The 21577-nt window shown below is 42.2% G+C and overlaps 1 protein-coding gene across 2 annotated transcripts in view; it reads right to left on the bottom strand.

Moving 5' to 3' along the window:
• The window catches only part of ZRANB1 (zinc finger RANBP2-type containing 1), a 41831-nt gene extending 23832 nt beyond the window's left edge, over positions 1–17999 (bottom strand). Inside the window, exons 1-4 of one of the 2 annotated variants that reach the window (XM_086751972.1) lie at positions 17740–17999; positions 17362–17389; positions 5615–5712; positions 4003–4853 (exon numbers count right to left, since the gene is read on the bottom strand). In XM_086751972.1, the coding sequence (XP_086608098.1) occupies positions 4003–4816 (814 nt within the window). In that variant the 5' untranslated portion in view covers positions 4817–4853; positions 5615–5712; positions 17362–17389; positions 17740–17999. The remainder of the gene's footprint in view (positions 1–4002; positions 4854–5614; positions 5713–17361; positions 17390–17739) is intronic. The other variant, XM_086751971.1, reaches the window with a different exon arrangement.
• Between the last annotated feature and the right edge of the window lie 3578 nt (positions 18000–21577).

Below are 21577 nucleotides of genomic sequence, written 5' to 3'. Positions count from 1 at the left end.
ACGTATATACAGGACATAGATAACAATACAAGATTTCTTATCCAGGTGAAAGTTGTACGATTACGTCACTGGCACCTGGCACAGCAGACAAGTATGCCAAGTCACGCTTCTCGGTATCACAAAGGAATGGGGGAAGGAGGCCAAGCTGTACAGCTCACACCGGGGACTCTTCCCCTCCGGTCATCCCAACAGGCACTGTTTGTCCTACGCAGCCAAGGCCAGTGTGGCAGGCAATCACCTCTCAGTGACTCATTCGTGCCGTACAGCCCCAAACAGTTCAAGCTAGCCTACACTGACACCAGCAAGGAACGGTACAGGGCCCTTCCTCACCTCCAGCAGCTCTTTCCCACCCACTCCCTTAATACGGCCCAAACACCCCACAGCAGGGTTCAGCTGTGCCACGGACGTGATGAGGAAACCAGTCTGGGTTTACTAAAACAAAACAAACAAACAAAACATCCACCACACCCCTCAACAACAACACCACCCCCTAACCAAGCTTATCAAGCTTCATTTTAAGCAAGAGTAGTTTCCGCTGTATGTGGGCATGCAAACACGCCAGGAGGACAGGAACAAGCAGCCAGGAGGACTGCTTTGGGTGGCAGCGCCAGCTGAAAGCACCTTGGTAGGTCAGCCCCTTCAGACTGCCTTTACCACCCAGCCAACCTCACACCTGGATCTGGACAGAAATGTTCTCCTTTCCCACGGGGTTTGTGGATGTCTGGGTAACACATTTGGCGTTATTTCAGAAAACCGAAGGGTAAAAAGGACAGAGGGGAAAAAAAACCCCTGCAAGAAGTAGTTGAGAAGGGAAGAACTAAGCAGACACATATGTAGGAATACTAGGAATGGAACTAACAGTCCTTTTAAGGATGTACTGCAAAACAAGACTCATTACAGATTGCTCTAAATATTTGGGATTTGTTTAAGAAACACACTCTTAGTTGTTTCTTTCACACAGCTAAGAAGAATGCATGGCTCCTTAGCTCTGGTGCCACCATCCCCAGCCTGGGAAGTCTGGCCCATGATGGTGGCCACCGTACTGTCATGAACCGAAAAAGCAGAGCACGCTCTCTTGCAGCAGTTAATAAGTAGAATTGAAGAACAAAGGAAAAGGAGAAGAAATGCAGCTTAGTTTTAATCTCTGGGCTACAGTTCAAGCTCAGGAGTTACACACGCAACCCAGGAAACCCCAGCAGTGCCCTGCAGCAACCACACGCTGGTAGCACCACTGTAAAACCCAGTCCTGACGTGCCAAGAGAGGGGAAGCTTCAGCAAACTCTTTGTAAGCCCCAAGCAAACTCTGAACACTAGAAAGGTTTTAGTCACAACCATCTTCATCCATTGGTACTATCAGATTCCCTAAGTCCCACAGGTCACCGAACCTCTCTCACAGTCTCTTTGGCATAGATACAATGAGTAACACAAAAAAAAAAAAAAAAAAAAAAAAAAAAAAAAAAGGGACAATGGAACTTAATTTTAAATCGACATTAGCTCCCCTCACCTCCCGAACTGAGAGCCACCTTGGACTTCGCATTAACCTTGTGCTAGGCCAGTACAGTAGAAAGCACTGGTGTCCTTGCAGAAGCCATTGTAATTTCTCCTTGCCATTTAAACCGGCATTTGGAGCAAGTCATGTTGTTCAACAGCCATCCTTACTAGATGTTCTGCTTTGATTTCAATAAATTTTAACCCAATGAATCAGTTCTAAAACCACCCTTTTGAGAAAGAATAATTTGATGGATACATCCACTCAAAAATAACATTCAAGTACATTTACTTGCAGAGTTCGAAAGGAGGAATGCCACTAACCCTTCTGATTCAGAAAGAATACCCTCCATCAAGGAAACTACTCGTGCTGAAGTGCAAGAGTTGCACTCATCACATTTTGTACAGCCTAGATTTGCAAGGAATAAAATCCTTGATGGCGTATTTATTTACTGGGGTGGATAGAGCACTAATGCATGTCTCCAACAAAACAAAAAACCACAAACATGCATGCACAGGTGCTTTTCTTAAATCCACACAAGATACATGTCTGTCGTCATGTCTCAGCTAAAGAGAAAAAAAGGGAAAAAAGTCTGATACTTTTTTAATGAAACTTGACATTAAACTTAAAGTCCAGTAAAAAGAATTTTATACTAGAGTTGAGATGAGAAGAGGGAGTTCAAGTAAATAGCTGTCCTAAAGCATCAAACTTTTCCTTGGTACCTTCTGAAAGATAGCACCTTCTAAGAGAAAAGAAAATAACCAGTTTGCCAAGAATTACTCCTACTCCCACTCCTCTAATCTTTATTTTTAACTTCAGGGAAAGCTACACTTTGTACATCCAGAAACTTTAAACTGATCCAACTCTCCCACGTAAGATAGACTCAAAGCAAACGGACCCTCCACAACTGATTGAGCATAAACTTGGAGGCTCGCAGCCTGAAGTTACCAAATCCTAACAAGCCACCTGAACTACAAGTACAGAAAATTGTACAGAAATTACAGAATTCCTAGGGTCATAGGCTGGAGTTTCATGTACAATCGTATAGTCACAAGCGACATTAAATACTTGCAAAACTCAGGTTCTTAAATATAAATATAACCATTCCCACACAGATTAAATCTGAAAGTGTGAAATATTTTAAGTAACATTGGAATAGACAAAAAAAATTTCCGCTTTTCAAAAAGCGGACAAAAAAACCCTAATACTTAATATAATTGCTATCAGAATGCAAGATAGACACTTGTAAGGCACAGAACGACCTGCAACAATTGATCTTGGGTATTCGATAACTTACGAAATACCACACAGAATTTCGCTTGCTGCATTTCGGAAGGGAAAAGCACTGTGCATCTGCTAGCAAGTAAGGTATCAGGAAATACTGAGGCATCTAACTGTTTTCAGAAGGAGATGTGTTTGTCCAACTATCCACGCAACACAAAAATAAACTGGAGTATTTATTAGCTCAGAGAAACCAGACCCATGATATCCACAACAGCGTTGACACCTGATCAAATGTATTAAATAAAGCAGCTCCACAAATTAGTTTCTCAATTACAACGACCATGAAGAGACTTCACGAAACACTAAGGAACAGTATGAGACATACTAGTAGTGCCAGAGTTTCAAACGAAGTGTTTTACTCTAAAAATAGTCGCGTATTTCAAGCATTTAACCTGCTTGTATGCTAGGGCACAAGATATCTGCTTCTGGGAAGTTACAGCACAAAAAGTTAACTCACAAGGTCAGTAACTGAAGAAAACCCTGCTCTCATATGTCTCTGTTCTTTAACAGCATTGGGAGAATTATCCAGAATTTCCTTAGGAAAGCACTAAAATACAAAACAAAATTGGTATTTGAATTTTTTTTGAAGCAGTTGACTACAAAAATCCTTTCAGAAAGCCTGTAAACATTTACAACACAGTCTCTGTATTAATACAACATTATTACTTTCAAGGTCAGTATTACACATGCAGTTTCTTGGAGCTACGTATTTTGGTGTTATTTTTAACATCTGACAGAGCATCTTGTACTGTTGCAAGCTCTACACTGTTTACAAATACTCCCAAGCTGCAGCTGCTGATTCTACTAACGTTATCTCGCCATAGCAAAAAGAAGAGTCATTTTAATTATCCAGTAACGGCATTTTTTACAGTACTATACGTGTTACATTGTTCCGTAGACAGGTTTTGTAATTTTTCCACCTTTCGATGACCACACAGAACAACAGGATTTGGTTACAAGGATATCCATTTCTACAAAAGGTCAAAAAAGTCCAAGAATAGCTGGGAAACATGTCTAACCCTATTCAGATTATGGATGAACCCTGCACCTTCTCTTAGCAGGTGCTACTTCAGGAACTTCTACATTTGGTTTACTTTCCAGAATTAAAATGCAGCAATTAAAAAAAAAGTTGTTTCACAACCAAATATCAAGTTTATGTTTCAACTCTTCATTCTCCCAAAAGAGCTAGGCACAGGCATAACAGTATAAGGTAGCAGCAAACAACTTACCAACACAAGCGTTTAGAAACAGCCAGTCAGTCTTTTTCATTCTATTTTTTATTTGCTTTAGCTTTTTGAAGTCAACTTCAAGTTCTTCCTTGCTGCCAACAGCTCCAGCCAATTCGATTCTTTGGAAGTCCATTTTCACATCAGATTCACGTTTGGTTGTAGGTGGAGATCTTCTTTGGCTATTACCACCACTACAGCTTCCCCTCCATCGAGCTCTGTCTTGCTCGTTTATGATTGAAGAAGCCTCTTCCGTGTCCGCGAGTTCTATTGCTTCTATGTTGTTAGGTCTGGGATGATCACAGACAACACATTTCCTGGCCTTCGCCCAGTTTTCGTATGTACAAACAGAACAAGTCCAGTGCTGAGCCCTTGTGTTTAGTTTATTTCTGTCATTATATTCCTCACACGGATCAACAGAAAAAGGGACCGGTCTTGAACCAGAACCTGAAGACTGAGGAGACTCTGTGGGACTCCTGGTCCTACGTTGAGACAAGCACTGAGTACACCTTATCGCTCGTGGCCAGTTCAAGTACGTGCACATGTGGCACGACCACTTATTTGCACTTTCCATATTGTAAGATGATTTGACCCTTGGTCTCGCACTGGAATCTGGACATATCAAAGGGCTACTCCCTCCTTCAGTGCTCGTAGGATCCCAGTCTCTACCAATATCACTTGAACCACTTTTAAATGGATCTTCTGTGATAATTGTTCCACTAGGTCTCTGAGCACGACACATGGTACATTTGATTGCAGATGGCCAGTTTTCGTATGTACAATACTCACAAGCCCATTTAATTCCACGCTCTGTCATCGTGCACTTCTTGAAATTAACTGCGTCAGGCAGAAAGCTAAGTAATCAGAATACATCGTTAGTACACAATGGTTGCATAGGAGCTCTGTTTCAAAAAGTAAATGAGATTGAGATTTAACCCAGATGATGTGTACTGCATCAATTATAAAAATCAGGCTGGGCAAACGGGCAACCTTTTCTTCTTCACACTATTAGAACATTTAGGGGGAGAAAGAGGACTATGGAAAGGTGAAGACTTGAGCTAACTGCATTTAAATGCAGAATTCAGGATACCCTAGTGCAAAAAAGAAAAGAAAACTCAGTCCTGCATTTCTAGGATTTCTGAAATGTGAACAGAGGCTTCCAAAACAAATTCAGAAAACAGATACACATTAGCACTGAAAATACTGGAGAAGAGACCAGTACGGCTACTGAAACAAGTCACAAATATTAAATTATTAAAATAAAACTCACTATGAATACAGCAGTACAAGAAAAGAAACGTGAAGTCTAGATGCTGGGAGGTCTATCATAAGACCTCACAGCACTTGGAAGGAAGGAACGTATCAAGTGGGCAGTTACACAATGAGTAAGCAGTTCTTCCAGAAAAGTAGGGTGTAGGAGTTTAAATAAAATGCCTCCATTTGAAAATTTTATACACATGCTTAACCAAGACTAGGCCTTGACTGGGCATCACTGATAACAGTAGCATTATGAAGCTAAAATACCACTTGACAACAAGCACAAGCCGTGTGTGTTGACAAGCTAACATAGTATTTTCATTCTACAAATCCAGATTTCAACCCAATTCCAACTCACTTTTTCTCTAATGAAGAGGGGATTGTGTCTTCATGCTGGCTCAGACCTTTTCCTCAGATTGCCAAGTCTGAAGGATGAGACTAAGCAGATAACTATTCCTGTAAACAAAATGAAAAGAGACTCATTATAGGTTTCCTACTGGACCTGAGTAACCAGAAAGTTAATTATTAAATGCCACACCTATTCTGATCCCAATTTACTTGTTTAAACTCAGTCACGACCTGCTGAGACCGGTTAAAATGAACCGGTATTTACATAATATATTTCTATAAACTAATATAAACCGGTTAAATAAACCAATATTTATAAAGAACCAGATGCCACACAAGTGATCAGTCTGCTGAAGTAAAAGAACTAGATCCAGGCAATGTCAAAGTCACACCAAAACATCTCTAAACACTCTTACTGCAATCTGAAACTTAGGATGGGGAAGAAAAAAAAAAAAAAAAAAAGCTTTGTGTAGAGGGCATAATAGAGGGAAAGGGTGAGGCAGGTAGATAAAGGACAAATAGAAAAAACGTATACAGTCTATTTCCTCCCTTACCACAGAGTAGTTACCCAACATATAAGACTCAATTACGTGCTATTTTTAAACATGCAAAACTGTTTAAAACATAAATTTGCCCTATCAATTGACTGACAACTCTCATTTATCATATTGCAACTCTCTTGGCTAACAAAAACACCCAGAGACTAGTAAACAAATAAACAAATAAATATCAGAATAGAAGTTACACAACAGGATTAAATTAAAAACTAGACACATGAAAGTAAAAATCAGTTTATACCTGCTCTCCGATGAGGAAATGCTGTATGAGTTAGTACATTTTTCACTGAAGTCCCTCCACACACATCTTGCTCTACCAAGGCACAGCTAAATGTCCACTTAAACTTGTCACCCTTACTCCTATCTCCTTTCCGTGGACTCCGGCACACACCAGAGGTTTTTTCCATCAGCTCAACTCTGCTCTATTCACCAGAATCAGGTGGCTGCATGAATGAGGGGCTATCGCATGGCCAGGCCACAGGAGAGGGCAGGACTATCCTTTTCAGCAGCGATGCGCATTTACGCTGCCTGAAAGCAGATGAGCAGTCGGGAACACACAAAGCTTTCTCAGAAAGCTCCAGTTCTAACATTACTTGTTTGAACAGCCCGCAGAACGCTTCCCTCCTACCTACAGGTTACAAAACCGTGTCAGACTAAGGAATGCGCTGAGAACGCGACTGGACTTCCTACTGCTTCCTGTCCACCGTTTGCTCAGAAAAATCCATGCCCATCTACAACGGGAAAAAAGGAGCAAGATCACACTAGGGCCCCTGTATCTGTAATACAGTAAGTGAAGAATACATATATATACACAAGAATACAAAGCCAGCTTGATTTTACCCTTGGTCAAGGCTTTTTTCCCCTCCAATTCCCAAAATAAGGTTTTTTGACTTCAACATTTCTTAATAAGCTTATTCTCTCTACTAACGGTAGAGAATTTTCTGAGATTTTAACTTTTCCTAGTTAGGAACCTAAGACAACGGAACGCGGTTTTCAGAACATAGAAGGAAGCAGCGCACCGTCCGTACACCTGCCACCAAGAGAACCCCCAAGAGCAGTTTCACTTGTGCTACGAAGGACAACCAGAAAGCGGCTGTCCAACACTTCAACGCCCAGTACAAGCCTGAGAATAACTTCTGCCTGAGCAGAAGCTGGTATGTTTTGAGTAGGTAATGCTTCCAATCAAAGCCAATCTGTATGCGATGTGTGATGAAAGCAGAGAGGGATCTGTAACTGTAAGTGGTCTCTTACCTGTCCTAGTTTTTAAAGCCTTAAACCCAGCAGTTCCCATCGCAAACAAATCCCAACCCACATTTGGGATGGGGCAAGAAAACAAAGCATCATCTGTTCACTGACATTAAGACTCAGAAAGGAGATTGCTGCTCAAGTTGAAAAGCAGCTGGTTGCAAAAACAATCTAAACAAATACCGAGATATTCTTTATGAAACTAAATAGCACAGTACACACTGCATTACAGAAAAGCTTTTCTATACGAGATTAGGTTTTTAGCTGCATTTATTCTCTGTGCTCCTTAAAAAGCTAGATGCTTTCAGACATAATTCTTAGAGAGGCTGAGTATCTGCGGCTTCGAAAGCCTCTGAGATATGAGCTCACTACCTCCAAACACGAGGCCTCAGGTTATTACGAAGTAAAGAATATAAAAAGGCTCAACGGAGCAATGCAATTTCTCTTCTTCGATAGCTCTGCCAACATGCACTACGGCACAGCTAGATGAGGAAATTCAGCACTTTCACATACAGGAGATTTTCACGTTCAGGTCTTGGTCTGATCCCCAACTGCACCCCCCTCCAGGGACACCGAACCATCTGATTTACTGGTGATACAGGATCATCCTCCAGCCACTGAGCAGTTTGAAGCTTCTTACATTTTTTCAGAATTACTTCTTCGCCACTGTGTCTTCCAGTTAACTTGTTATTTTAGATTCTTCACAGAGGAGTAGTTGAATCACCTCCTCTTGCAAAGAAATAGCACAGCAGTGACTGTGAGGCGCAGGTGCATACCTTCCTGTCCAAAAAGCATGAGCAGACAAGAAATTAAAACCCACAAACCTCCACACAAGTTCCAATTGATCAGTTTACACAGCGCGCTAAATACCTTCTGGACAGACTAGTAGAGTAACTCAGTACATTAAAGAGTAGACTATATTAAATTCTGATAAATCCAGTAGCAAAGAAAAATCAAAACATTATCAGACTACCTTTTTACTAAATAAAGTCAGGAAAAGATCATCCAGAACAGTCACAAAAGTTGAAACAAAGCAAAAGAAAAATTCAAGAATATTCTTCCTTTCAGGTGCATAGGAAAAAATGGCACACAGAAATTGAGAAGGACAATGAAGTCGTCAAATAACATTTTTATGACAGGATATACTGCACTCCCCTCAATTTAATTATTCACTGTGTCCAGAAGTTATTTTTCCTTTGGCTCAAACAAGGAACAACATGGAGCTCCATTTCATTAAATGATCAAGCCCTTCCCCGTAAGCAGGCCAGACGCCGATTTAGACCAGTCTACGCTACGGATTTTTTGCTGGGATGGTTATGTCAGAAGCACATCTGTGCTAGCAGAAACCTTACGTAATTATACTGATCAAATCAGTGCTCCCACCTCAACTCATTTTGCTGGTGTGTACGGATTTTCAAACAAAGCTAAACGCTTCTGCATTTGAGGGAAAAGGGAGCTCAGGCATCAACTTATGCCTTCACCAAGACTTGCCGGGGACAAGAGATCCACTCTCCTTCCCCTCAGTGTAGCTGCTTCTCTTGGGCTGCTCCAAAAAGACAGGCAGGCTCATTTATCTATCTTTGTTTTAAAGCCTTGAAGTAACTTTTCGAAGGACCAAAATGAGCAGAAGCATCTTGTTCTGAAAGAGAGGTCGGTCTCTACAACCACACGCAGAACCTATTAACTCAACAGCTTACGAGTGTGGAAGTAACATCTTTCACACATCCAACCACAAAAAGGAGCAGAGAGGAACAGGACTGCAAGGCCAAGAGAGATCAAACAGCAGCACTTTCACCGACTGTATTCTTCACATATTACGAAACGCGGTGTACTTCTACGTACATCCACCAATGAGACCAAAGGGTCTCAATCCGACAGCTGGAATTGTTCACCCACAGCTGGGTAAGGTCACTGTGAAGTTTATATACACAGCTTTTTAAGAAAAATTTCTTATGATTAACCCCGCATAATCTGACATATTTTCAGAAGTGTTCCCCCTTATACATCACTACCTCAAGTTCTCTTCCAATTACCCATAAAAAATTTGCATACCACTCAGAAAACTGACATTTTCTACACAAGTAAGCTTTCTAACTAAAGCTGTAAAAGGAAAACCTGTTAAAATCACACATCTGGATTATCACCTTAAACGGTTATGATAAAATATGCGCTATTCTGAATTCAGACAGCTGTAGCTGGTTTTGTTCTGCAAAACTGCAGAACATTTTTAAAAGATGCATAAGATGAATTTCAGTCAACTATTCACAGTAGGAAACAAAGCAACGGTTTGATTTCACTGTTTCCAGACAAACAAATGTATTAACACTGCAACTCCGCTGCTGGCTCTAACCACGCTTTTTAAAGCTCACACAAGAGGCATCAAGGGACTCTTAACACAAAAGTTTTGCCAGTTTTTAAACACAGTCAGTAGGAAGGTCTAGAAGAGAGCAGAGCAGTACACAAGCTTTAATCAAAAAGGTCAGTTTGTTCCTTCCAAACCTGTAAACTCCGAAAATCTCCTCAATGATTGCTTACACAAAAGACATTGCTATTTAACCGGCTAAAATTCACTTTTGTTATCTGGGTACAAGAATCCTTGGGAAGTATCACACTGTAAACACACTTCAAGAAAAACAACTTACATTTTTAAACAACCTATTTGAAATTTATTGCCAAGCATTAAGAATCGATTTTGCCGTGAAATTTGCCTTGGCTAATTTTCTACGGTGGAACTTTACCGACACTTCCTTCTCTTAACTTAATAACCTTACTTACTCCACCTTCAGCTATCCACTATTCTTGCATGACTGCTTTTTCAAGAACCCAGCTCAGTATATTAAAAGCATAAAACTTCAACCTAGGCTTCTAGAGTTTGAAGGGAACGAACAGTAAGTTCCATTGTCGTCTCTGCAAATTAGTTTAAAAAAAAAAAATTAAGACTATCGACCTTGTCAACAGAACAACCAAATCAGATCAGCGCTGAATCTGGAAGCTTTGCAGTAAGGGCAATAACTATGTATAAAACAAAGGATGGAAAGAGTACTGCAAAGTCACAAATGTGCCTTGTAAATCACAACACGATCTATAAACTATAACATTAATGATACATGAGAAAAGAAAAGTTGAAAGTGTTTCAGTTACAACTGAGTAACTATTTACAGTCTAGTATGTTGAGTGAGTTTTAACGTTTTTCTTCAGTTTTGATAGTCTAGGCTGTCAACAAATACTCTGTACTGCAAATTTTTAGGTACGATCTCCTTCCTTATGCACAACTTTTCATCTGTTCTTATAAGCGGGCAATTAGTTACAATCCAGAAGACTTAATCTTTCACAAAGAAACTGCAAGAAATGCAGGTCTCTTAACCAAAAAATTCTGAGAAAGTACATAGTAACTTTGGAAACACTTAGAAGTCTGTTCATTGGGTAGATTCTGATGGATTTCATTTCTATACAATTAATAAAAAAACTGCTATCATTTTGATTTATGGATTCGTATCTCATTTCAAAGCATCTTAACTCTACTTTATTATGTATTTATGGTATTGAGAAAAACTACGTTGATTTTGCTTCAGCTTTCTTTTCAATATTCTATTCACACTTCCAATCCAACTGCTATCATTTCCAGTGAACCTTAAAGCCTGACTTTGCATAAGCAAGAGAATTTATACGCAGTTTTAACACAAGAGAATGCCTAATTTTGCAGACATTCTATGCAACAAGAAGTCAAACACTCAGGAGCTCACAGATTTTAGGAGACACTCGAAATACAAGAACCAACAACGAACTTTAGGTTAGGATGTAGACGTAACTATAGACACACTCTTCTGCAAAAGCTGAGAACTCATCGCAGAACTAACAGGTATCCGACAACGCTAAACATTCACACTCTCTGCTGTCTGTATTTTCACCTTTATCTCCTCTGAAGTATTTCTGTGCTCTTTACTACTACAGTTAATCCTGCTGTGTAACCTGCAAAGCACACGTTTCCATTTCATTTGTCACTCATCTCAAACGGGTCAAACTACACGCAACTCCATTAAATTTGTGACTAAAAGCTAGGAAAACCTGAACTGCTGTAAACAACCTTCCAAAAACAACAGCAGCAGCTTGCAGTCCAGTCCTCTTTTTTTAGGAGAGCGCTACATTTTTGAGTGTTTTTTCTGTTTTGCTTTAAACTCAATTAAAAGTGACCAACTTTTTAGATTAAATGCTACTACACATTAGGATGGGCTAAATACCACAGCTTACTTTGAAACCAATACCATTTGGAAAAAGAGAGTAAGCAGATCAACAGTTACATAACAGACAGCATCTCCCACACAATACTAATCAAAACCAAGCAAAGGGACTGAAAATAATGAGCGATGATAGAATAGTCGCATAAATGCAGCCAGTGCCATTTAATGAATCTGATCACTGTGAACAGTCAGCGACAGACTAATACTGACTCCAGATAAGACAAACACACGTACTAAAACACAACAGAATTGTTAAAACTTCATTTTTAAGATATTTGCATTGGACAAAGTACACAAGTTGAACAAGAGGATTCTTCACAAAAAGCGCAGTCAAATACAAAAATTTAGTTTATCTATGTTTAGTCTGTATGCCTAAAACACAAGACTCATTTCTGTTTAGATCTCAGCCATCCTCACACAAGATGAGGAAAACCAGATGCCATGCCCTGAATAAAAACACACTGGCGTCAGACATCAAAACCTAAAAACATTTAACCTGGCCAAAACATTATCTTAAAACTTGTACATTTGACGTTCAGTTCTAGTAATTATCCTCTGGACCTCCTCAATGCTGGCTGCCCATAAATCAGATCATGGTTAGATGCAGACATATTCCCCATTTGCTGGAGAAAAGCCACCTGCCTCCAAATGAAACGGGGAAACACACACTCGACATCAACTATTGTGCGGTTTCCTCCTAAAAAAATGGCAAGCCACCTTCAGGTATACGCATTTGCAACTGGGCTATATTTAAGCTCTAGTTCAAGATTAAGACACAAGCTACACTCATTTTATCCAGCTCTTGTTAACAAACTGGCTAGAGAGCAAAATAATAAAAAATAAAAAAAAAAATAAATAAAAAAAAAAAAAGGGTTGGGGGGGTCGAAGGGGAATATTTCTTTTTTCCCCCAACTTTTATGATGAGTAACCTGTATTTTGCTCATAACACATGCCCAACAACTCCAAGTTAATCACTGCAAGGTACTCTGAGCTGCTAGAAATACTCAGAGCAACAGCTCCAACACAGTAAGCCTTCTGCTTTTGAGGAGTGGGAGCAAATTTCTGCTAGAGACAACTCTGAACAACCTTCTTTAAATAAACTACTTAAAAGCCATGAGGCGACAAGTATTTCTACCCCTGCCAAACTAAACAGTAACGTGGAGGTCAAAACCATGTAAATAGGCCAGCAGACCGTCCCAGGCCTTCAGCAAGATAAAAATGAGCTTCCCAACAAGCACACAGCAAGGGGAAGCCTTTGTAGCCAAAACCTAAACCCAGAGCCCCATCTGACAGAAGGCATAAATGACCATCACCCAGTACAAAGTACTCCTGACGTATCATGGTAGCGTGAAACATAAATAATTAAAAAAAAAAAAGAAAAGAAAAGGCCTAGCAGGAAAACAAGTATATACACAACACTTCTTGAAGCTGCAGAAGACTTAAGACTCAGACCTGTTGATTGAAGCTGTTCCAGGGGAGCATTCAGATAGCAGTAACTACTAAATATGCCAGCTGTCTCTGCTAAATCCCTCTTTATTTACTGGGAAGATGAATGGAGACAGGAGAAATACTTTCAAGCCCATTAGCCCGAAAGAAGTACAAGTCAACACCTACACAATGCCCTTCCAGTCTTCACAACCACAAGAAAGAGGATTCTCCCACAAACCAACAATCAATCACCTTCACAAAGCAAATTTCCTAATTTTTGCTAGAATTATCCACATTTATGAAATTTATGACAATTATTTTTCACCCGAGATAATCACCTGACTAGGCACCAAGAGGCACACGGTTCTCAAACAAATGGACCTACAAAAGCGCGCGCAACGTCAAGGCCACTGAAAGATTACTTGATCATACTAGTTCTAATTACTGAAAATAAAACAGGCCACTCATATTTCTTTCCACAGTCACATAAACCATGGTTCAGATGACTTTCTTCAGCTCAAGAAAGCTAACCCCTGAATACCTAGAAGACAGCAGAACACCAAGGTAACTCACAAAAGTTTCTTGATGTCTGTAAACTCCCCAGTAACTTGGACTTTTTCTGTTTCATTAAAAACAGCTACTCAAGGCTACGGGCTAAATCGAAGAATCACATGGAGGATTTTTAAATTTTGATATTTGTTTACAAAAATAACAGCAAACATAAATCTAACAAAACATTACCGTGTATTGGCTTCTGGCACAGTGGGAAGAAGGAGAAGGAAAAAAAAAAAAAAAAAAAAAAAAGAAAAATAAGAGTGCCGCATCCTTGCTCACAACTGACAGTTTCAGAGAAAAGTCCTATTTACACTTACCAAAATAAGCACAAGCCCATCCTTCCAGTCCCCCCATCCCCTGGACAGCGGGTTACACGTCTGGTGTTTGTTTTGTACCGAGCTCTCATTACTGCAAGTATTTGCAGCCCAGTTCTGAACTCAACCTTAAAAAGACACATGTACATTCTGTGCCTCCTTCAGCACTTGTCTTAGGAGTACTAACTTTCGTTAATTTAAAATGCAGATGTGAGTACAAGCAAAATTAGCAGCCATTCTCAGCAAAAATAAATTCCATCTTACTAGAAATAAAAAATGATGCAATAGTATCCTTGCTTGAAGAACAAGCAGAACACATCATATCAGGATAAAGTCAAACAACCAAAGGGAGAAATGCCGACTTAATTACATATGTTGTACAGTAAAAGACGCAAAAGGGCTGCAAACCTGGCTGCTTCGTAAGCAAGATGCTCTGCACATACCAGCAACCGCCACTCTTTCCAGTGTACTACCCTCCCATGCTCCTCGTAAAGAATCTACCATTCCTTCTGCTTTCTCGAACCAAGGTCTCCCTATCAGCCCCTTCTTGCAAACAGTCCCCTCGTCAAACGTCACCACGCTCATTCCCTTCTCCGCTCCCTCCACACCTCTCCTCCCTCCTGTCCTCACCAAAACGAGCTTTTGCATAAATGGGACAGCAGCACAGGAAATCAGTTGGTTTTGAAAAACGCCCGGTGGATACAACTCAAGTTTGACTACAGAGCTTCTAAAAACCTGCCCGTGTCACAGAAGAAGGAAATAGAAAATCATCCTCATTATTACAGACCAACATGTTCTCAGAATTGAAGTACTACAGTTCTTCTTTTAACGTACGTTAACTGTTAGACACCAAAGAGATAACAATCCTGTCATTAATCTTGTATTTCAAGAAAGTTCCAAAAGAATTAACTACATATGTATGAGAAGCTGTGCTTCAGCAACTGATGATGCAAGAATGAACACAGTAACAAAATCAATCCCATTCTGGGCAAGTTGAAGCAACGTCAGCTATGCAAGACGTGCTACAAAAAAGAGTAAGTACCAGGAAAGTGTCTGAATTCCTCGTGTTTGAGATCTTAATTAGAAGATACAAGTTTTCTTTTTAAGGTATAACAAATCCCATTCAACTGGCATTACAGTGTTATAATTATCTGTTATTTAACTGATTTTACCAAGCTATGACATTTGACAAGTGAAGTGGCAAGCTCTTCATCAGTTGTGTTGAAAAAAAAATTCTCTTTTCAACCTCATTTCCCTCTTCATATGTAGTACTACTTAAAAAAATAAATAAATTAAGAACTCTCTTACAGCTAAGGCAGCCATTTTCAACTGCCAAACTAAAGTTTAGTTCCATTTTTTGTTCCATTTTAGAACCAGGAGACTGTGGATCATAACTCATGAACTTAAAGTGAGAATTATTGGTACAAATTTTGAGGAGCTTAAAATAACCCAGTCTTCGAATTCTGCGGGGAGGAAGGGGCATGAGATTACTAACAGAACTGGCAGTAGCAGTTTAAGTGCTTTGCTGCGATGAGTAGATGGTGCATCACGATAAAGAATTTCTTGATCTAAAGTTCTGCCCGATTTCAACGCGACGCAAAACCGATACGGTAAAGAGAAGCTGGAAAGAGAAGCGTTAACACCTAAGTTAATACCACATGAAGGAGCCAGTAAATCTCACATTAAAGTGCCTGAGAGTACATTTGATTATTTGATTGACTGTATTAAAAATAACCTCCCATACAATCAGTAAAGTATTTTCTACTTACACTCTGACTTACTTACAGATCCATCTTGCAAAGAACGCCAAAGATAGACGGGATTTCCCCTCCTCAAGGAATTCACATATGGAATGATGTGCAACTTAAATGGCCACGTACAGGGCTAAACACGACTGAAAATGTTGCCTTGACCAATTCTGCATTTTAAGTAGTCTCCAATTTAAGTCATGCTTCTGCGATGAATCCCGTTGATGCTTTTATGCCACTCAGTGTTCCAATTAAATTAATATTTTTAATTATACTTCTGAGAAAATGCTAATGGACACAACTCTACAATAACAGACTATGGCTTCATGGGTCATCCCCATTTCCCTGTCCTTACTTAAGCAGCATACGAAAAATAAAGGTCATAATTTCTTTTTTCTTCAAGAGAATTACACCATATAATTAGAGTTTCACAAATCCTACAAAATGCAACGCATCCAGAACCATTATTCTCTTTTCATGCTGTGACAGACTTAAATCAGAAGTGATCTTTTACATATGACATGCTAGGATCTGCACGCTGAGACACCAATTCAACTTGGCCTTCGGAAGGAGGCAAACAAATGGGTTCCAGAACACCTCATGCTGCCTATCTGTTTCCCCCTCTCTGACAAACCACTGAAAAACAAAAGAATGAAAGAAAGAAAAAAGAAAAAAAAGAAAAAAAAAGAAATAGGCTTCACAAATCTCTTCTGCAGTAAAAGACAAAATGCTAGATGAGCGGAAGGAAAAGAAAAACTAAGTGCCACAAATCTCTACTGAACTACTGTTACAAGGTTCTGCTCACATCAGAACGAGCTTAACACAGCGCGTGCTAGAGAAAGCAGGAAGTTAAGGCAGTACACAGAAGACATCTCACCTTTCAATTTTTGCATCAACAAACATATCAACGTCCTAAACTCACATGCCAGTTCCACCACCTACAACACAGCAGGCAGCGAGCGAGTAGAGACTGTTCAAGCACAGCACAAAGCCTGTCAAACAAGGTTTGTTTACTACATCAACTCCCAAGGATTCCAGAAAAAGTTGTCATTATTGGTATCGCTGAAAGCCACTGCGGCAGCAAAAAGTTCTCAGCAGCGGTGCTGTGTCTGCCATGCAGGACGCCCAGATTAATCTGCCCCCATCAATTCTCCCACCCGCTGCTCCTCAGAGAGCGGCGAGTGCTCTGGGGACGGAGCGCCCGAGATGCGGGTCGAGTGCTGGAAGGAAAGCCTCTTGTCACAACGAAGGAAGGACTCACCAAGACATCTGCCACCTCCGCTGAGAAGTTTACCTTATCCTGGCAGGAAGCTGCCGCAGCGTGGGACTGCAAAGGTAGAGTCGGAAAGGCGCTGGAAGCGTGGATTACCAAGGTTTGCCTCACTCGTTAATCGAACTTTTCTAAATTTTTTTTTCTAAACTTCAAAATCAAGCTCGATCCTGAAACACTTCCCACACTGTACTTTATTTCTGATAACGCATCGCCAATCCATCCTACGATACTATAGGCAACACCATGGAAGTTCTGCTCTCCAAAATACACAGACACAAGCAAGCAGCTCCCATCACCTGTTCTACCACGGCATACAGATCAAAACAGCCATCTCCAAAAAGGGAAAAAAAAAAATAAGCAGGAGAGAAGAAGTGGGAGGCAGCAGAGGCATGATCTCACCCCAGCAGACCGAGGTACTGCAGCCCAGCTTTTGGAGAAGCAGCCACGGGAGAAAAAAAAAATCAGACTTTCCTGCCTTTGTAGAGAGACTCCGGCTGCTGTAGCAGAGCTTTCCCCTTACACACGGCGGGACGCAGGCAGCGGGCTGCCCTTCCGCCGAGGTAACCCCCCCTCTTCCACGCGGGACGGTGACCCCAGCAGGGCCCCAGCCGGTCACGGAGGGGCCGACCCCCCGACACCTCCCTTCGGCCGGGCCGCCCCCCCGGCCCCGCACCGAATCCCGGCGGGGCACCGGCCGGGGAACCCCCGCGGGCTGGCTCGGCCGGAGCCGGCCCCGTGGCCCCCCAGCGCTGCCCGGGGAGGGGAGAGGGGCTTTACCTCGCCGCCGGGAGCCGTTCCTCAGGCACACGCTTGGCGCTGGAAGCCGACGACGACGACCCCCCACCCCCCCCCCCGGCCCGCTGGCTGCGGCGTCCTCTCCCCGCTCAGGACATGGTCTCTCCCAAGGCGGCGGGCTGCCCCGGCCGCGGGCGCTCCCACTCGGCACGGAGGGGGGGGGAGAGGGGGGGAAAGCCTCTCGCCCCGCTCCCCGGGCTCCGCTAATGGCGGCGGCTGGAGCAGCCCAAAGCAAAATAAACCCCCATACGGCCAGCGGCCCGCACGTCAGCCCAGCCTGCCGCCCTGCCCGGCGCCCATTGGCGGAGCCTGCGCCTTTCCCCCTCCGCCAATGGGAGCGCGCCTCTTTGGGAAAGAACGGGTGATGTCATCCCTGCTGCTGGGGCGCCTCGCTCTGGGGGTGCTGGGGTTCGCCCCGCCCCCTGCCGGTCCCGCCGCCGCCGCCCAGCCCGGGGTCCCGCCCGGGGACCCGCTCCCCCCCCCCCCCCGCCGGCTCACGGTTCCCCGGGCCGCCCCCTCCGGCTGCTCCCCGGCAGCCTTGCCCTCACACATCGCCCCGTCCGGACCACCCGCTTGGCTTGACATCCACCGGCGTAGGTGGTGTGTCGACTTCCAAGTTTCCTACAGGAATAATCCTTCATAAATAAATAAATAAATAAAAAACCAAAATAAGCCTTGCGATGGCACATGGTCAGACAGCAGCCGTCAAAAACACCGCTTCTGTGGCAACTGAACCTTCAGTGTCCTGACGAGAAACGTCTCCTGCGTGTGACAAATGGAAAATGGCCATGGAGAGCCTCATGCCCAGGCCATACGGCCCCCAGCCCTTGGCAGATTCCCGTTAATTCCTTCAGTTCTTCCATGGCAAAAAATATTTCCCTGAGTGCTGCTAAGAAATCAACTCATGATTTCCTCCTCAATTCCAGCCGTTCGTCACTCAGCACGGAGGGCGTGCGGGGTGGGAGTCCGGGATGTTCACCCTGGCTGGGAGCACTCAAAGCCAGCGGCAGTCGCGCGGTGCAAGGCCCGCTCCTCTTCTCGGGGGGAAAGGCAAGCAACAGCTGCTCCACCAGCCTTTGGGTTCAGTCCTTCTGCTGGCCATGCAATCTTTTTTTTTTTTTTTTTTTGGTTTCTGCTCAAAAGTTGTGAGTCTGCATCTTCCTTAAGCTGCTTGTTATAGGCTCACTGACAGAAAACGCGTATTTGCCCGCATCCTCGCTCTTCCCTCATTTGATACCTGACTTTTTTATTTTTTCCCCACCACAGTTCCTACTTTTTATTTCAGGCTTTCTCAGATGTTCTAGAATTTTTAATTTCCAAGGTTTCATTCCCTGTTCCCAGCTGAGGCGATGGAGGGGATTCTGCTAGCTAACGCCTCGGGCTAGGGGTCACCTTGGGAAACCCGTCCTCTCCTGACCATCTGGATCCATCCCTGCTCGCTCAATCAGCGTAAAAGAAAGGCACCTGAGATGTTCAAGCAGAGCACTGACGCCTTGTGCTAGAGAAAATCCCTTTGTCCAGCAGACAAACAATGTAACTGGAGTCAGGACAAGTAAAATGTAATTACTTAGGGAGACTGCAATAGAAATTTGTCTCCATTTGCAATTAAGTTAGTTCCCTATAAACATCAAAAACCGTTGCGGGAGGGTAACGTGATTTGTCTCTCCCAGACTAGTTATTTGCTACGTTCTCTTTCCGACTCCACTGAACAAGTTGGGCCCCAGTCTCTGATTTGGGAAACGTACCAACAATTACGTATATTTTGCTGGAGAAAAGATGGAGACAACTGTATTTTCTTTCACACGCCCACGTAAAAGATCCGGATGAACTTCAATAAGTCACGTAAAAGAAATATTCCCTATCCTAAAGAATCGTGCCATCTCTGTGCTTGGAAGCATCAGAAAATGTATCTCTTGCTCTTGGCATCGAGGCAAGACGATGGAGGAGCTGTTGTGTGAGCAAACAAGAAGTAGTGGGGTAAATCCTAAATGCTGCCACAACTGTCCAACAATGGGAAATTTCCAGAAATAATCGTTATAGATTAGACTGCACAAAAGGAATGTATAATTTTGGGGAAAACATCACTTCAAGTTTTTCTAGCACATTTCCTAATGTCAGAAAACCATTTGATGGTCATGGAAACATTTTAGACGAAACGCAGTGCGCCGCAGCACATTAGGAGCATGTGCTGCACTTTTACACGAGAGAAAAAGAGATTTAACGAAGCTAGATTTGCATCTCTTCAAAGAGTTCTTTTGCATCGTTAAGAAAAAACGATGGCCAACTGAAAAAAAAAAATAAAGATGATTCAAGAATTCTACAGACAAGTGATTTTCGTATCTGCATACTTGTTCCGCAGAACGGAAGCATTCCGAGTAACGAAGCAGGTACCTGCATGGTATACGAAGGCAAACACGTGGTAAAATTGAATTTGAAAATAGTTACCAGAGCCGTTAGTTTCAAAAGCGAATCCTGGCTGTCTCTCCAAATTACAGGATGTTTCTGATGTTGGCAATATTATTCCTAAAGCCACATCTTTGGCTTTATCTCAAAAACTGCTGGCATCTCCCGCCAGTTTTACCTTGCAGGAGTTTGCCGTTTGTTCTAGACTTAAACAATTGAATATAACAGGAATGACCTTTCAGCGGTTTAGAACATTGATATTTACATGTATATTTTACCCAACAATAGCTTTCAGACTCCTAATTTGGAGAGAAATCAAAATCTACATGACTTGATAACCCAGTTCTCAATAGATTTGATATTTGATCATGTTTTTTCTTCTTTAAATGTCAGAAAGATAATTCTATTTTTGTTAGACGTAGCAGAAGTTGTATGCAAGTACTGATTTCCTATATTCCACCCCAAAATTTAATTTTATTCCACCAGTTTAAGGACAAATTTTAACTCCCTAGTAAGGAATTTGGAAAAGTCATACCAGTTTGACAGCTTAATGTGTTATTTTGGGAACTTTGCTTTGCAGAGCTGAATTCACTCATGCCTTGGAGATTATGTGCCTTCACTAACTGTGTGTGCAACTGCCCTCCGTAACTCAGAATAAACCCGTAGCAAAACTATGCACCTTCACGCACATCTAAAAATATAATTTGCACACATACGTCTTCCAGCTTTCCTTTTTTTTCCCCCATCATCATAAATCCCTGTTCCTCTAACGCCCGCTGCTTTCTCCCCACCTTCCTCAGGCATCCTAGATCTCTCCAATCTCCTTCCTTTCCTTCCAGTTCCTCTAGACCAAGAAAGAGCTGCTCAGGAAAGGACTGAGAGGAAATTTCCTTGACAGACCTCACAGATTTGATGAAATCTGAACGGCGTGCACGAGGCAGGTGATTTTGCAGAAATATCGGTGGAACCCAGCTAAGGAACCCACCCGGTTCCCCCATTGTCAGCCTGGAGCTGCACCACCAGCGTGGTGGCACAGATTGCCTGAAGCAGGAACCCTTTGTGCCTCCGAGGCGCGAGCCTTGCTGGCAGCCAGCGAGGCAGATGGCGGGGAAGTTCCCTTCCTTTTCTGCAAAGAATTTATACATTTAGGATTTTTTTTTCAGATTTTTTTCAGGATTGCAAATTGCTGCCATCTCCTATTAAACAGGAGCACTTTGCACCAGGCTCCCTTACAAGATGCCCTGTTTCTTCTGTCCTCATGCTCACTGTTTGTGAGAGATTTCTCCCCTCAGCCCTCCCTGGCGTTTCTGTTCTGATTCACCCTGCTTATAACGAACGATATCAAAAGCTATAATTAGAAAGAAAGCATCAAAACGTTTTTCAGTAGCGTATTTCTAGCTGTTGCATACAATAGCTG

Source organism: Chlamydotis macqueenii, chromosome 7 (assembly GCF_036417535.1).
Source record: "Chlamydotis macqueenii isolate bChlMac1 chromosome 7, bChlMac1.mat, whole genome shotgun sequence".
In the NCBI taxonomy this organism is placed as follows: domain Eukaryota; kingdom Metazoa; phylum Chordata; class Aves; order Otidiformes; family Otididae; genus Chlamydotis; species Chlamydotis macqueenii.
This window is presented reverse-complemented; position numbering and strand designations above follow the sequence as displayed.